Here is a 17887-nt window from a genome sequence, read left to right as displayed (position 1 = left end):
GTAGGCTTATATAGTAGGGGGTTTTATTTCAATTATCCTCTTTCTCTAATTATTCTATAAGGCGGCTGCACTTTGCTTATAAATACACTTCTTTTTGTTCATTCATATATTCACAATATAGTGCATATTAGTGCATCTCATAAAGTTTGTCCTTTTTCGTGAGCTTATACTAACTTCAGCGTCGAAATGGCAATGTCGGGAATTCTTCCGACGTCCATTCACTGATTATTCAATTGTACAGAAAACCGGCTCAGCTCTCGAGCCGTTGTGAAATAAAGATCTAGCTGGAAAAATGTTGTCACGTATACCTAAACTTTTTCCAGTGCTATCTGTTTCTTACACTATTGTGTTGAAATGATATGTTCTATAGTTAGCGACAATTTTTCATAAATTGTCTCTAGTTGCATATATATACCATTTTTTTTCCAGCGATTTTCATATTTTTCCTCAGTATGTTAGATCTAACTAGTATATTTATAGATTTGTTGCAGTATATTTTCAAGAACTCTATCAACCACTCATAAATGAACAACTGAAGCGTGAAGACATTAACGGTTGACCCAACTATGAAAATTTCAACACATAACGGTGGGTCTGATCTCCGATACATGTTAATATTGAGATTTAAATCTAACTAACACAAAAACTAACTTAAAGAAGAATGATTGTTCAAATCCTTATAAACAATCTCGAGAATTATTTTCAATCGATGTAGGACATTTTAATATCTTGAATGTTTCAATTTTTTTTTGGTAACGAACTTTTTATTATCAATTTGAACAATAATTTTCTGAAATTTGGCTTATAATAACAATTATAATTGCATTGAAGTATATATTATGTTCTTGTAGCCATATTTTTTGTTCGTTTGTCTCAAAATTTGATAAGCGGCAAAAGCAATAAATACTATAACAAAATAAAATTGACGTAGTATTTTATTTTCCAAAAATAATATTTTTAATATGTGAAGAAAATATCTAAAAAATAATTTATATGGTTTATATTTATGTGAAATGAAATTGGGGGGGGGGGGAATAAATTTTCAGCAGTATAAATAAACGAAGTCAAAGTTGAGCATAAAAAAATATAAATAGTGGAGTATAAAATTATAGAGAGAGAAATTCGAAAGTGTTGTCGGCTTCGACCAGGCAAAGACCATCGTCTCTCTCTCTCTCTCTCTCTCTCTCTCTAGCTTTCCCAGTTTTCCTTTTCTGTATAAAAATAGTTGAAAAGTGCATTCATATCAGCTGAAAAGCTTCTAATTCGGAGCTAGCAAGTTCTGCGGAAGGGAAGCTTGCGGTCATGGTTGAGGGATGATTGTGGAATCCGTGCAGTTTTTTAGGTTTGCGGGCAAAACCTTGGTAGAAACCATAGCTCCAATACTGGCATGTGATTTGAAATTTTGGTTTTCTGTTGGGTTTTTTTTTCGCTTAGATTAATTGTGTCCGTGCTGTAGTTTCAGTCATAGATAAAGCGTTCAGAGATTTGTGTGAATTTGTTGAAATATCATGTTGATGTAGGTTTGGTTTGTATTGCTACTAAGGGACATGAAGGTCTGGAATGTTTATCGTTTAGATCTGTGTATCGTGTTTTTGTGTTTGATAAAAGAATCCTTTGAATTGTAGGCTGTATTGTTGTATATTTGTCTTTCTTCAAGCTCGATTCGTGAAATCGCGGCTGAGATTGCATTCTTTTTGTCTTGAAAAGTTGTTGATTTTTTGGTTCAATGAATTCCAATTATCTATTCATCTCTAAACTCCTCATTCCATCCATGGTGGCAAAATAACTTTTTTAATAATTGTCTTACATCTTTAAGCTCTGCGTTCTGTCTGTGTTGACAAAATTGATATTAATTTGAAGAAAAATGTCCATGTAGCATTACAACCTCAATCTGCCCTGCCCGTCCTTTTTTTTTTTGTGCAGATGCAGTTTCTGGTTGTGGAGGTTCTGCACGATTCTTGATCCGATATGTGATAGTTATGATTAAGTTTATTGGTTTTATTATAGAATGAGTAGTTAATTAGGCCGCGAACTGAATATAGAACATTAGCAGAAGGTTTGACTGATTTAATTTAGCAAATTTAATTAAAGGTTATTCCAGAACATAGGTCATAAAGGTAATATCTTTATGACAAAATCGAATGGTTCATACCCCTTTTGTGATCTTCATGTGAGAACTTGAGGATAAAGGCAAACTTTTTACTGATTTTCAGGTAAAAAAAGCAGAGGCTTGGGCGTGATTAAGGCATTTACCATTCTGGCATATGGATTACTTGTAAATTTAGCTAATATTTTATTACAATTGGATATAATACTGGGATTTGTTCAGATCAAATTTTGAGCTTATTCATTGAAGCGAGTTGATAAATTTTTCGGGCTAATCACCAATCCAAAAAATAGAGCTGGTTTTCTCATGGCAAATCTCTCCGAAAATCATTTTGCCGGGGGCCCTCCACCAGGTTTGAGTTATTACACTTGCACTTTTGGAAATGTATTATTTTTTAGGTGCTTCGTCATTTATTTACCTGCTGACCCTCAATGTTATTTATATGTGCTTTCAGACGGCATAACTACTAGGTGTGTCATGCACATTTATTTGGTGTGTTCTTTTGATTATTTCTTTCTGCAAATTATCTTGTGAATTATGATCCTTTGAGTTGATAAATATGACGGTTCTCTGATCAGAGAATCTTGGCGATTTCAGTTCCATCTTTTCTAATCTGCATCGTTTGAGCGCTCTCTAAGAATATTTGCTTTTCCAATTTTGTCGATAAGAAATAAGATTTTGCTCTTAGTCAAGATCTATCACTTGTGCAAAGTTATTAAAACCAAGAGGTTGTGCATTGTGCACCTAGGCTCAAAACTCAGGACGCCTAGCCCTTGCGTTTTGGCACAGCTCTTTTCTTCCATTAAGCATATGGCTTAACCATGATCCTCTATATTTGGTGCCTTTTAAAGGCGCGGGACTCTTTATAAGTGTGGCTTAAGTATTGGAAAATCAATATTTTAAGGTCAAAAGCTAGATAATAAGGATTCGTTATCGCCAATGAATAATCATATATCTGTTTTATTTTCATTTCAATACTTTGTAAATTATAGATTTGGTTTTATTCATGAAATGATCTTTAGATATTTAGGATGCCTTACTTGTAATGAGGCTTGTGCCTTGCTGTGTCATTTACGCCTAGCTCTAAGACACACGTCTAATAAGCTTGGCCTGTAAATGGTAAATCATGTTCCCAAAATCTACAAATAGATTTACCATAAAGAAGGGGTTGGATGGTGTATAGCTTCATAGATTCCACATTTTATTTGTGTACATGCAGGTTTTTCCTGGTATTATGATCATAGTTTCCTCATTTTCCTTGAAAAGAGAATATTACAGGAAGTGTCTCCTATTTGGGGGTGTTGTTTAATGTGTCCAAGCGGGTTATTTTACTTTTTGCCTTTTCAATTTTTTCCCTTTTGTTATGACCTGGTGTTCTATTACAGGAGGCCCAACTGATGCTTTATACAAAGAATTATGGCATGCCTGTGCTGGACCCCTTGTTACCCTTCCATGTAAAGGCGAACGAGTTTACTACTTTCCTCAAGGTCACATGGAACAGGTTGGACTGTTTCTGTTTATCCATTTCCGGATCTGTTCTTTAAATTGCTAATCTAGTGTCTCCAATTGTTCTTCTCTTGTCTTGACAGTATTGTTTCAAGCAAGGGTCTGTATGACATTTTTTGTCAACTTCATACCTTTTTTGGCTTAGATGTGATATGATTTCTCAGATCCTGTTTGATATTTCTTTTTCTCACTTGTCAAGTTTCATAAAGAGTTGACATCAGTTTCTTTATCGACAGAAATTTTAACATCTTTCATTTACAAGTATTTTACCATGTAGTCCTAGAGTTTTTGGTCAGTCAGTTACTGATAGTGCGTTATCATCTAGCTTGAAGCATCCACACATCAGGGTTTGGACCAGCAACTTCCTATATTCAACTTACCCAGTAAAATACTTTGCAAAGTGATGAATGTCACACTGCAGGTAAGTAAATTAAATCTTTAGTGTGAGAATTTGGAGTTTGTTTCCCAAAGTTGCTTCTGGTGCCAAATATTTCAAAATAATCTCCCTCTTGTATTTGTGTTGTTAACTTGCTCATCTTGAATTGTAGGCTGAGCAAGAGACGGATGAGGTGTATGCACAAATAACGCTGATGCCTGAACAAGATGTAGATTCTGTTTCTCTTACTAAATATTCTTTTGATCTGAACAGTTATTACTATTTTGAAGTTTTCTAAATGGAGCTAGTGACTGGCAACACTAGTTCTAGATTGAAACCAATAGGATTTTTCTCTTTTTAACAACATATTAAATTAATATTAGTTGGTCCCTATTTACACCTGGCAAAAACAATTTTAATTTTTTGGAGTAATTTTATTTATGGTTCCTTTTTTCTTGAGAGGTCAACAGAAACATTTCACAGTCTGTTTCACAATTTAGTTTGGTTTTCATATAATTAAGGTAAATTAAATCCTTCCAATGCCACTGATTCTCTTTCAATCTAAGCATGCTAGGCATGGATTCCTGCTCACATATTCCTCGCGCTTTAGCTTTCACACATACCTAATTCTTATTATTTTGTTCTGTGGATGGATCAGGAAAATGAGATAACAAGTCCTGATCCTTCTCTGCCAGAGCCTCAACGGAGCACTGTCCATTCATTTTGCAAGACTCTTACTGCTTCTGACACCAGCACTCATGGAGGGTTTTCTGTTTTACGTAGGCATGCAGATGATTGCTTACCTCCATTGGTAATAGTCTGTCTTCTTTAGCTTTAGTCAGCCTCTAGTACTCTGTTTATATCCTGGCAAGGTTTTGAAGGTGCACTTTCTAATTGTAGGATATGTCTCGGCAACCACCCTGGCAGGAGTTGGTCGCTTCTGACCTTCATGGAAATGAGTGGCATTTCCGTCACATTTTCAGAGGTTAGAAATTTACTGGCTAAAAGCTTAATGTGATGGCTCCGTTGCTTTCTATTTTAAAATGGATTATTTGTTATATCTTTGATTGAGCAATCCCAAAGTTTCTTTTTTTTATCCAAAAAATATTTTTCGCGCTCTTTTTTATAACAAAAATATTGTTTAAGAGCCCTTCGGTGTGAAAACAAAAGAGTTTGTGACGCTGGATTCGACTTCCGATAGATAATTGAAAATCGGAAATCCCTGTTATCTCATACTACTCTCTCGATACATAATCGAATCTTTTGGAAAAAAGACAATACAAAAAATTTTTCATATCGAATTCGAAGTGCCATGCTATTATTACTTTATTATTAAATTCCTATATGAAATAGGGGATTTCACTAAGTCGATTCGTAGGAAATGTCGAATCAAACCATTTGCCCTTATTTCAACAAAGGAAGCACGGGTTTCTTAACTAGAAGAGCTTTTTTTGTCTTGGTCCCAATTCAATACTAAACAAGTCCGAACGAATTGAATATTTGTATCAGAAATCCCTCGAATTGGTTTACCATTTCCATAAAGGATATAATTGACAACTCGAAGTTGCACATTATCCCTTTCCTGCAACAGATCCGGGGGAAAAAGCGTTGCTAAATTAATACCGTCCGTTATTTCATATGTGACGACAGGCCGAACTAAAACGAAATACTTTTTCTTACTAGGTGTGATCCGTTGAACATAGATCCAATTTTTCCATTTTATTTTAGTCTTGCTAATTTGTTGCAGAAGTCACCTTGTTACATCATATTGCATATGTGCAACAAACATGTTGGCCAGAATCCGTGCATGCTACCCATGGAATATTCGGTGTACTCATCCATTGTTTATTTCTTGGAAAATTAATGTTAAATGAAGTACTGTAACTTAAAGCAACCTCCTGAAAATCAGCTGTTCAGTATTACTTCCCCGATCATCATTATGTTATGTTGCGGGGCCTCAGTGATCCATGGTTATAGGAAACGTGAACAGCTCGTGTTTCATTCCCCAACATCTAGAATAAGCTTATTTTGGAGGTTTAGTTTAATGTAAGACAAGATTGTTTATTGTGTTGTCTTCTAAAGATACAGTTGTTGAGTGATGGGAACACTATTAATCTAAAATTAGGGAACATATTGAAGTTAATCTGATAATCTAGGAAATATTGCATTGTTCGAGAGCATTAGAAGGGAAATAGGGGCCATTCAATTCATGATGGTACATTTTCTAATTTGAATCTCTTTTGGATTGACATTATTCTCAGGTCAACCTAGGCGCCACTTACTGACCACTGGGTGGAGTGTCTTTGTTAGGTGCAAAAAAGTTGGTTGCAGGAGATGCTTTCATTTTCTTAAGGTATGATATGAAAATGACATTGATCTTTGTAACAGAATTGTTTTGCTTAAATTACAATTCATTAAACTTTGCAGAGGAGAAAATGGGGAGCTTCGAGTTGGAGTCCGTAGGCTCATGAGACAGCTAAATAAGACGCTATCATCTGTTATATCAAGTCATAGTATGCATCTGGGGGTTCTTGCGACTGCATCACATGCCATCTCCACAGGGACACTTTTTTCAGTTTTTTATAAACCAAGGTTCTTTCCTACTTTTCTGGTTTGGATCTTCCATCAATCAGTATCAGTTAAATTTTCCCATTATAGTTGCATAAAATATTATGTTGTATCAACCATTCTTGTGAACTATCAAGTTCAGTCGTAACATCTGTGAGCATTGTGATCTATTTTTCTGCCGAACCATTCTTTTGCTGGACATGAATTGGTGTGTTTAGCATGCTTTACAGTTTCTATGTAGTTGTGTGTTTCAGGATTCTAACCTTATACCTGTAACCTGGCGTCAATTCAGGAGAAGATTTTGATTTTTCATATCTAATTTTATGGCACACTCTTGCGAAATACCAAATGTGATTTGTTTATAAAGTCGCTTCGTAAGAATAAGAATTCACTTCTATCAAATGGAAGAGTTTCACGGGAATTGTCTTCTGTGGCGGTATGATGGTCTATTCTTCTGTTGAGCCATTCTTTCCCAGGTCATGAATTGGCTGTGTGTTTGACATGTTTTACTTTCTGGTTTCTACGAAGTTCTAAATTTAGGTCTCTAGGCCTTATACACATGAGCTAATGCAAGAGAAGATCTTAGATTATTTGTAAATAGTTATGTTCCACATCCTTGTGAATTCTCAAGTCTGATTTAGTTATAAAATCTATGAACGATGGTCTATTCTCCTGTTGAACCATTCTTTCCCTGGGCGTTTGTTTAACATGCTTTACACGTTTTATGTATTTCAAGCCACTAGACCTTATACCTGTGAATTAATTATGGTAAGATTTTATTTTATTGTAACTAATGATATTGCGGGCTTGGTCAGTTATTATAAATTAGCTAGGCAACTACTTGTGGTGGCTGGTCTGGTTTGTTTATAGCATCCAATTTCTTGTTGTTCTGATGGTTGTTTGGAAGAATTAACTGTATTGAACTTCAACCATTTGTGTCCAGAACTAGTCGATCAGAATTCATTGTAAGTTTAAACAAGTATCTTGAAGCTCGAAGTCACAAACTGTCTGTGGGGATGAGGTTTAAGATGAAATTTGAAGGCGAAGAGGTTCCAGAAAGAAGGTAGGTACTTTTTTGCTATAAAATGTGTTTTGGTTGTTGATCAGTTCTAAGCTAAACTCTTTTTCCAGAATCATTTTAGAATAATCACTATAAACGCATGTTCATACAGGTTCAGTGGGACTATTGTCGGTGTTGGGGATAATCCTTCATCCAGGTGGCCTGAATCAGAATGGAGATCATTAAAGGTAAACTATATTCATATGCGGATCTTTCTTCACACAGGCTGTAGTCCTCCCATGCTGAGAAGGCTTCAGATTTTTTTATATTTTATCTTTCCCGTAACAAATTTTTTTTCGTTCCCTACTCAGATAAATTGATCTTCTTACTAAAAGAAAGTTGGGAATTTGGATAATGACAAGTATTTTAATTACATGATGATTTATTTCATGCATCCAGGTACAGTGGGATGAACCCTCCCCAATTTTGCGTCCAGACAGAGTTTCACCTTGGGAAATAGAGCCACTTGTTGCATCAACTCTTCCAAACTCACAGGCTCAGCAAAGAAACAAGCGTGCCCGACCACCTGTCCTACCTTCACCTATACAAGATCTTTCTTCACGTGGTATTGTTTATTTCCATGATGATGCAAATAACATTTTTCTTTTTTTTTTTTGCCGCATGTCAAAAAGCAATGTGTTTCTGATAGGTATTTGGAAATCACCATCAGACCCCCCTTCATCATTTACTTGCCATGATCCATTGCGTGGACCAGATCTCTATCAATCACCTAAACTTAGCTCTGTCACCAAAATCAGCACTTCAAGTTACTTTGAAAATTTGCTGCCCCTTTCAAGCAATTCAATATACCAATCCAATATAGAAACTGCAGCTGAGTCAGTCACTCCTGCGAGTGACAAAAGACATGGTAATGGCTACAGGCTGTTTGGAATTGAATTGGTTGACCATTCAACAGTTGAATCCGCTTCATTAGCAATCCTGACTGGAACAGCTGTTGAGGACTCTCATGTTCCCTTGGATATTGAATCTGAACAACAATCAGAGCCATTGGATCGGAATCATTCCAATTTTCCCTCGTTGATTTATGATCCTGACAAGTCATGTCTGATATCTCCCCATGAGCCTCAGAACAGGCAAATTAGAAGCTGCACCAAGGTACCTCAATTTTCAGTGCCTGTTGCTTTCTTTAAATAACACTTGATTTTAAAATTGGAATTGAACTTGAACATTCCCTCCTTTCCCGTGTGTTAAAGAGCTGAATGGGTTGATATTTTGGACATTTAGCATTGCATATTGTCTAGGATTACTTGCTATATTGCTCTCATCCATTTGCATTATCCTTCTGATTGACATTTTATTACTTCTGCATCTAGTCTTATTTCTGTCAATCTACTAATATGGAACATATGCGACTTCCTTTTGGATTTCCTTTTGATTCTGGAAAACTTTGTTTTTTTTTTCTTTTAGCTTAGACGTTCATAAATGGTCAATAGGTAATTGATTTGCATATATGAATCATTTAGGTTCACATGCAAGGCATTGCAGTTGGAAGGGCTGTGGATTTGACCAGATTTGATAGTTACGAGGATCTACTTTAAGAAATTTGAAGAGATGTTTGAAATCGTAGGGGAACTCACTGGTTCAGACAAGAAATGGCAAGTGGTATATACAGATGATGAGGATGACATGATGATGGTTGGAGACGATCCATGGCAGTTGAGTAAAATTTACTGTTCCCATTACATTTACCTGCATATTATGTATCATCATTCCTGATTATGCATTCTCCACTTTATGAGTAGACTACCCATGAACGGTGGATGTTAATATGTTGCTGTTGATGGGATGGTCTTAACATTTTAGGCTGCAAATACCGGTCAGCAGTCAGCACATACAGCTTCACTGATATTCACCATTGCCTTTGAAGCTTAAGTTATTCTTATATCTCGGATGCCGAGAGCATCTGAATGAATATATTGGAACTATGCTTCTTGAAATGCTAATATCACACTTAATTTTTGCATCGTCCCAGTGAATTCTGCACAATGGTGAAGAAAATATATATATATACAGCCGAGGAAGCCAAAAGACTATCGCCCAAGATAAAGCATCCTCTCACTGAGGTTAAATCTTCCAAGCTCCTTTCAGATGCAACTATTGGTGCTGAAGAACAATCATCAACCATGGGATCGGCATACTGATGAGAGTTCCTTACTATCTTCAAGCTTCAAGAATGTTGACAAATGCACTAGTGAAGATGGAGTCGACAAATGACTTGTGAAGAAGTATTCCAGCTGCCAAATGAGCTATACATGATAGATTGACAATCATCATATATGGTTGACGTTTGCAGGATATGGTAGTGAGGCAAAATTTGCTGTTATTTTTTCTTAAATTCTTGTAGAGTGGCTTCATAAAGTTAAGGTTTCTGATCTGGTATTCTTGTATTATTATTGTGTTTGTTGTGGGGAATCTTGTGGTGCATGCCTTTTTTTCCCTGATCCCATTGAGGTTCAGATTTCTTCAGTATTAGTTCTTGACTTTCGTAATTTTTTTGGGTTTTTGGCTATGAGATTCTTTTTATGTCAGAAGACTATTTTGTATATAAATAAATACAGAATCTGTTATTGTCTTTTCCATTTTTTCAGTTTCTTACCTCGTGGGATTTATTTATCTTCACTGGTTTTCATGTAAATTTCATGTCACATTTTCTACGCTTGGGCAATTTATTTTACGGACGGAAATTATTTTTTGTGGGAATTATTACATGGTTTTCACTGCATCGAGTCTATGGCATTGATGATAATACATTGGAAAATTTGAGTTTGATATGTTTAATTATCTTCTCTGTGCAAGAAAGTTTTTGCTGCTCATCCCTTTGGGTTGTCTTGACGAGCATGGATTAATTTCGTATTTTATTTTGAAACACACCGTATTTTTTTGGGTTACACTTTCTTCTTGACCTCTTATAATTGTTTTATTTTACTTCGGGCAAAACTTGTGTGATCGTATTTGTGATACGTATTTTTATTTGAGTCATCCATGGAAAATTATTACTTTTTTATGCTAAAAGTATTATTTTTTATTGTGAATATCAGTAAGGTTGACTCGTCTCACAGATAAAGATCCGTGAAATCGTTTCACAAGAGATCTACTCACTTGTTAAATCCTACGGTGCAAAAACCTGTATTATTTAAAATAAATTAATATTTATAGAGGAAAAAAGAATTCTCCCATTTTTTAAAGCAAAAAAAAAGGAGTGATTGCTCGTTTTATGTGTGTCAATAATATAAAAATTGCTAAAATTTTAATTATCATAAAAAGGAAAAGAAAGAAATAATAATAATGAAAGACAGTGAAGAAAAAGAAATATTCATGTGATCGCGTAAAAATAAGAAAAACAGAAGAAAATCCTCATCTAGCAATGGCGGCTGCCGTGGCAGCTCTTTCTCCATTCCTAGGACGCCTCGCCCGACAACACGCTGTAAGCAGCTCCGATTCCTCTGAATTTTTCTTGGATTATCGATTGTTTTAGTGTTAATTTTTTTATATTTCACGCCTGAAGTTTGGAGGGATATTATTGTGTGATTATGGTCTCAAGAATCTTGATTTTGTCCGCAGAGAACTTAGAATTACTTCAGGATGATTATTAATATGCCTAATTCTTCTTTTCTTGTCATCTTGATATGCTCTTACTGAAGGTCTGTCCAGTTGGGAAAAAAAAGTTTTTATCTTGGTTTTTTTTCCTTTGTTTTCGCGTGTATTTTGATGTTATGTAATGATTATGTTAAATTGTTGATTGATAAAAGGATCGATGTATGTGGATGTCTGCTCCATTTTGGTTTATGTAAGTTTTTTTAAATCTTTGGAACTCGATAATTTTGAGATTGCCACCTACAATTACTCATTTTTTAGTTTTGCATTAAAAATAAAGATGTATGCATTAAACACTAGCATCGTTCCAGTCTCATATTTGTCTAGCATTGAGTAATGGGTTTAATGTATTGGTTACCGTGTTTATTAAAATTACTTTTGTAATCTCACATTCAGAGGAACACCTGCTTCGTTTAACTTTGGAACTGTAACATTTAATCTTTTAGACGTATAGACAAAAGAAACTGCCATTTTTTCGTCATGATAGAGATTGAAATTCCCAGCTTGGTATTTCTGGTAAATACAATTCACATCTATTCTACAAGTACAGAGAAAATCATCGTCTAAAAGACACATCCAGAACTCAGTTACGGGGTTTAGTATCAAAGCATTGTTTTGGGGACAAAGAAAGGCTTCGGAGACCGCCAATTGGAGCTATCTCTTGGAGACTTCAATTTGACAGAGTTGGAGTCAGAGGTGGTTACTTGTAATACTCTAATTCTTTTGGTGCTTAGTACCTTATGTTGTTGAATAATCATGGTGTTGATGTTAGTCTGTTCTACTCTGATATGCTCGAGGGACAGGCAACAAATATTAATAAAGACAAGAAGGTATCAGTTTCGGTGGTTTCGTCTATCTCAGGAATTTCGTCGGAAGATTGGGATGCTTGCAGTCTTGATGCATCATGTCCCGAGAAATTTAACCCTTTTCTTACACATGGTTTTCTGTCAGCCCTGGAAGAGACCGGCTGTGCAGTTAAGGTTAGAATTTAGAAATATCAACTTGTTTGACTTGGCTCTTTCATAGTTTTTTTCTTCGTAACTACTTAGGTAAACAATAGATATACTTCATTTACACAAAGAAGATCCTTGGCAAGTGTCTTCATTTAACTTGTATACATAAGTATGGATGTTTCAATCTTGCCCTTGCAGTTCCTTTTTTTTTTGGGAAAAGGGTGTAATATGTAGAATCAGAAACATAAATATATTGCAATCTGATAAGATTCTGAAGCTATTTACTCAGCTTTTTGAGAGCCAAGAAAGGTATTAATTAAAGGAACCAGATTCCAGTTATGTTTTATAGCATCAGTGGCTGATGAAAGCTCACGTCCATCGATTTACTGAATAATATCTTGATATTTCAATATGCCAGAAAACCATTAGGGTTCTTTATTATAAAATCTGCTCATTTTCTTCCGCTCTCATAATTTGCATTTGCCCGCAAGATTGGCATAGTAATTGTCTCTTAGCCACTTTAGGAAACAGGATGGGTTCCACAACATATCATTGCTAGGAATGACCGAAATAACATTTTGGGAGTGATTCCTCTCTATCTGAAAAGGTTTTTGTTTACTCTTTCAGACTAGGGGTGGGTACGGTACGGTATACCGTACCGAAAACATCGGTATGGAATTTTTCCATACCGATACCGATACCGAAAATTCGGTATACCGCACATTCGGTATGCCGAATTTTCGGTATGGAAAAATTTCATACCGGTACCGTACCGACACCGAAAATTTTGTCGGTATACCGAACTTAAATTTAAAAAAAACAATAATAAAAAATTATTTTCGGTATTTCGGTATATACCGAAATACCGAAAAAAAATATTTCATACCGATACCGATACCGAAAATGATACCGTACCGAAATGTTCGGTATACCGATTTTTTCGGTAAGTTCGGTATTTTTTTCGGTACGGTTTTTCGGTATTTCGGTATTTCTTCCCACCCCTATTTCAGACTGTTTGCAATCAATTGCTACAAACTAATACTTATTTTATATGATATAAATATATGCAAAGGTTGATACATACTGCAAACACCCTTTCTTTCTTTACTTGCATTTGTAATTGCATAGGACTGGCTCCTTCATGTTTTTACCTAGCTCTCTTTTAATTGAATTCCGCAGCCATTCTTATGGTGAATATGTGTTCGATCATTCATGGGCAGACGCCTATTACAGTTATTGGTCAAGATATTATCCAAAATCGCAATGCTGTGTACCTTTCACTCCGGTCACCGGCCCAAGGATTAGTTCGTAATACAATGTTCCGAGATCAAGTGTTTGATAATTTAGTCTCTGCATTGTTGGAACTGATAGTTAAGGTAGTTACTTGCCCTAACCAACTCTCTCCAGACGTTCTAGTTACTTGCTAATAAGCGTTTCAGCTTATATTGTTTCAGGATTTTTTTCCCTTTCCTGTATCATCTTCTTTTCTTGCTCTATGTCTTAGGGTACGAAATACACATTATACGAATTTAGTTTTGAATATGTGTCATCTGTTTTGGAAACAGAAAATTGTACTCATGAAAATTTGCATTGTATGAGTGTGTTGTCTTGTGTCTACCTTAGTGCTCATCATTTTGTTAGAGCTCAGTGACCACTCTAATTCTGATACTGGCAAACTGTTGAATTTTGTAGATGGAATTTTGACCATGCACGAATCTAAGTGAAGGGAAAAACCATTATTCTCATCTTTTTGAAAGTTTTTTGCTTAATAAACTCTTAATGCAATAAAACAAGTTACTCCCAAAGCATTTATTGTCATCGCCTTCTGATTTTAGCAACTGTAGTTTTTTGAGGCATTAGAAAATTTTCCTGTACGTGATGCATTTAAAATTTCAGTAATTTATCTAGAAGTCGAAAACTCAAAAAAAATTATCAGAGGATTTTTTAATAATGAAGGGTTACTGTTGCAGAATATTTATCGCGATTGCACCACACAGCTACTGTAGAAGCTAGGAACAACTTGTGTAAAAAATTAATAAAGTAAGGTGTTAAGTTTACGACAGATATGCCTCAAAAAGCCACTAACTTCTGTATGCATTTACTAATATTTAATTTAAAGTTCAAAACCTGTGCAAACACATTGAGCATGATGTCCATTTTAATGTCTTCAATTATTGTCATGTCATGTAATAAGGGACAAACTGTTTGATCTTTTCTTTTTCCTTATGAATTGATTTAAAAATTGGGGAGACATTGTGCCCAATGTTTATATCAGCCTGGTTATAAAAAATTTGTTTTGATAGCTCGTGGTCTCATGAATTGCTAATGTCACTGCAAAAGTTGCTAGTAGTGTGCATGTTTTCCATCTTGCAGATTTCTGCCCAATATTTGAGTATGAAACAACTACGAGGATATGAAATTAAGGTATGAAGTCGATTGGCTCCTTTCAAATACAGTACTAAATATATCTGTGCAGACTTGCCGGATTCTATTTTTCGTAAATTGAAATTGTGTGAATCCTGTCAGAATATACGTGTTGAAGAATTACTACAAATACATTCCTTCAAATAACGAAATTTTCTGTGTAAATATCTTGATTAGATTCTCACTTGTGCTTGCTGCTTATATTTATAGGCTAAGCACTGGGATACCTTCTATAAGTTCTACAGGAATACCACAGATAATAAGTTGGTTTTTTAGCCATCTTTGCATAAAGTATTGTAGTTTCTGGTTCAAGATGTTGATTATGCATCGAATTCCATTTGTAATTAAAAAAAAACTAATATGTTCAGGTGGGTGTAGTGCTTATCTGACGAGATTTCTTCCACAATATGGCTTCGAAGATGGGCGATCATGTGCTACTTGTTACTGCAGAAGAAGGGGATGAACTTATAGCAGGAGCCCTTAATCTCATCGGAGGAGGTACCTTATATGGGCGCTTGTGGGGATGCCTCCCTCGTGCATACTACCCAAATTTGCATTTTGAAGCATGTTACTATCAGCTTTCCCTTTTTCTTGTCCTTTACTCTTATTATCATATTATTCCGTGGAATTGTTTCACTTTTTCGATTTTTATCTTTTAATGTTTATTAGGATAACAGATTTTTTTTCCTAGAAATATAGTATTTGTTTGTGGACTGCTTCATCTTTGGGACAACGGATGGCTTCTGATTTTATTCCAAATATAATAAGTTTTCTTTTTGGCCGAGGGAAAGGAGGGAGGTGAAGGGGGAAGATAGATAGGGATGGGAGTGGTTCAAAATCTAAATTTGCTTATTGAAACCCACGTTTCTCTCGTGTTTGTTCATACAGGCTATTGATGCAGCTATCGAACTTAATCTTGACAAGGTAGAGGCTGGAGCACAAGGTGAGCATAAAATTCAGAGGGGTTATCTGCCAGTGAAAAACTACAGCTTGCTCTATATTCTGGATGAGGACTTTAAGAAAGTTTTATCCAATTTCTTGGTACGAGAAAATGTTCAGGTAATTGCACATTATCTAGAAAGTCAAGGAGCAATATTCGTTGCTTGTTGCTGGATCCTACATAAACTTAGGTGTCCTCCAAAAGTGTGCACCAGCGTATGAGTAAATCTTTTGCATGAATATGGCGAAAATAATATTTGTCGTTCCCTTTTCTATACTGTCCGATCTTCGTATTTCGAATGTGGAAGTTGGGATCTATATATTCACAAAGAGCATTGATACCACTGGGTTACGTGGGATCCTTTAGAAGCTGATCAATTGATCGATGACACCTCACTGAGTGTAGTTTAGAAAAATGAATTTTGGTCTTGCAAGCATTAAGCTTGCAGTCGTACTGGATTTTTATGAATTTGTTTCTCCGGTACCAACTCTTGTCGATTAACTTCTGCACAGGTGGGAATTTGTTATCTGATTCTGGTCCATTCAAGGGTGATGTTTCTTGAAAACATGGAGTATCAAGCCGAAGGAATGACAGATGTTTTTGGTGGTATGAAACATATTCTCTCTACCAGATTGAACGTTCAGAAATGGAATAGCAAGTTGATCGAGAGAGATGCTTGGTGCATACAAACTAGGAAATGGAATCCATTCAAGAATTTGTATGTATTATTTTACTGGAGACAATGCTATGTATCTGTATATCGAATAAGCATATCATGATTAAGAAATTGCTACCTTGGCTCTGTAGATGTACTACCTGAGTTTTAAGACAACCATAGTAAGCGGTGTCTTTTATAAACAACATTGCATCCCCCTCTCCTATTTTCTAAATAATGCAAACATGAAATTAATTGGCAGATTCAACAAGTTAGACCCGCGGATCCACATGGTGGGTTCATATATATATATATATATAGTAGGTCTCTTCTGAGACGGTCTCACGAATCTTTATCTGTGAGACCGAATCTTTATCTGTGAGACGTGTCATATATACCAATATTTACAATAAAAAATAATACTCTTATTATAAAAAATAATATTTTTTCATGGATGATCCAAATAAGAGATCTGTATCACAAAATACAATCTGTGAGATTTTCTCACACAAGTTTTATATATATATATTATGTTTTACTTAAATTTTATATTACCTTGACACTAGTTATGAAAAAATTAATAACATAAATAATTTGGGTCCACGGATTTTTCATTAATAAAATAAAATAAAATGCCACTATCTTGTTATATTTTGATGAATCACGGTTAATTGAATTAGGATGAAAAAAAAGTCATAGATCATTTATAACTTATTTGATATTAAAATTGTAATTACGAGATCGTGATCTCAAAAGTTTCGATTGTAAGCTTAAAATAATAATAATAATAATAATAATAATAATATAATATAATAATAATAATAATACAATAAAAATGACACTGATATAATTATAGGGATGTCAATGAGTCCGGGTAGATATAATTATAGGGATGTCAATGAGTCCGGGTTTTACCCAGACCCGCAATGGACTCGCATGTATGGGGTGAGTTTGGGCATACTAAATGGGTCATGGGGCGGGTCTCAGGTCCAATTTTTCAGACCCGTCCGGATATGGGGCGGGTCATGGGTCCTATAATACCCGCCTTATACCCGCCCCATATATGTGGATATAAATTAAATACTCTAAGGTTTTAGTTTTATTAATTTTCATTTTTTTAGTAGCTCACCTCAACCATAACGGTCTTAGCTATTCCTATGTCAACTGTTGCATTTGAATCTGCTTTTAGCAATAGTGGATGAATAGTTGGTCCTCATCTTAGTAGAATTAATCAAACGACTTTGGAGACATTGATGTGCTCGCGAAGATGGTTGTGGGGTGATGTGAAAGGTAAATAAATCACAGTTTCATTTTGTTATTGTACTTTCATTTTAATTTTTTTACTATACTTTCTCTTTTTAAATTACATTTTTTTTACAATTTAAAATTACAGTTTTATTTTTTCAATGTACTTTCTCTATTTAATTTTGTAGTTAATTCTTCAAGTAGTTTATCAATTTGTCTCATCATTCTTGATGAAGAGGAAAATGATCCCGAAAAATGTGTCTGAAATATTGCATACTCGCTGATTTTATTTTGATCTTTTTAAATTATGTTATGACTTATTTTTGGGGATGTCAAGATTTTTTTGGAGAGCTAGTAACTCTTTTTTTATGTAATTTTTTATGTTGTGAAAATACTTTGTTTGTTCTTATTAAGTGTGCTCGAAGACATGAATTAATT

At 35.0% G+C, this 17887-nt stretch overlaps 1 protein-coding gene and 1 pseudogene across 1 annotated transcript; both read left to right on the top strand.

Annotated features, from left to right (window-relative positions):
- Positions 1 to 1090: 1090 nt before the first annotated feature.
- Positions 1091 to 10217, top strand: LOC142546983 (auxin response factor 1-like; annotated as a pseudogene).
- A 721-nt stretch (positions 10218 to 10938) lies between these two features.
- On the top strand, positions 10939 to 16355 carry LOC142546981 (uncharacterized). Its single transcript, XM_075654992.1, has 7 exons — positions 10939 to 11062; positions 11778 to 11928; positions 12094 to 12212; positions 12710 to 12792; positions 14559 to 15107; positions 15498 to 15668; positions 16062 to 16355. Exons 1-5 carry the CDS (start codon positions 11003 to 11005, stop codon positions 14575 to 14577), a joined length of 432 nt encoding a protein of 143 aa, XP_075511107.1. The 5' UTR covers positions 10939 to 11002; the 3' UTR covers positions 14578 to 15107; positions 15498 to 15668; positions 16062 to 16355.
- Positions 16356 to 17887: the final 1532 nt, after the last annotated feature.

The sequence above is a fragment of the Primulina tabacum genome, chromosome 5 (assembly GCF_025594145.1).
Source record: "Primulina tabacum isolate GXHZ01 chromosome 5, ASM2559414v2, whole genome shotgun sequence".
Taxonomy (NCBI): Eukaryota; Viridiplantae; Streptophyta; class Magnoliopsida; order Lamiales; family Gesneriaceae; genus Primulina; species Primulina tabacum.
The sequence above is the reverse complement of the archived record's forward strand: the minus strand, read 5'-3'. Positions and strand labels throughout refer to the sequence as shown.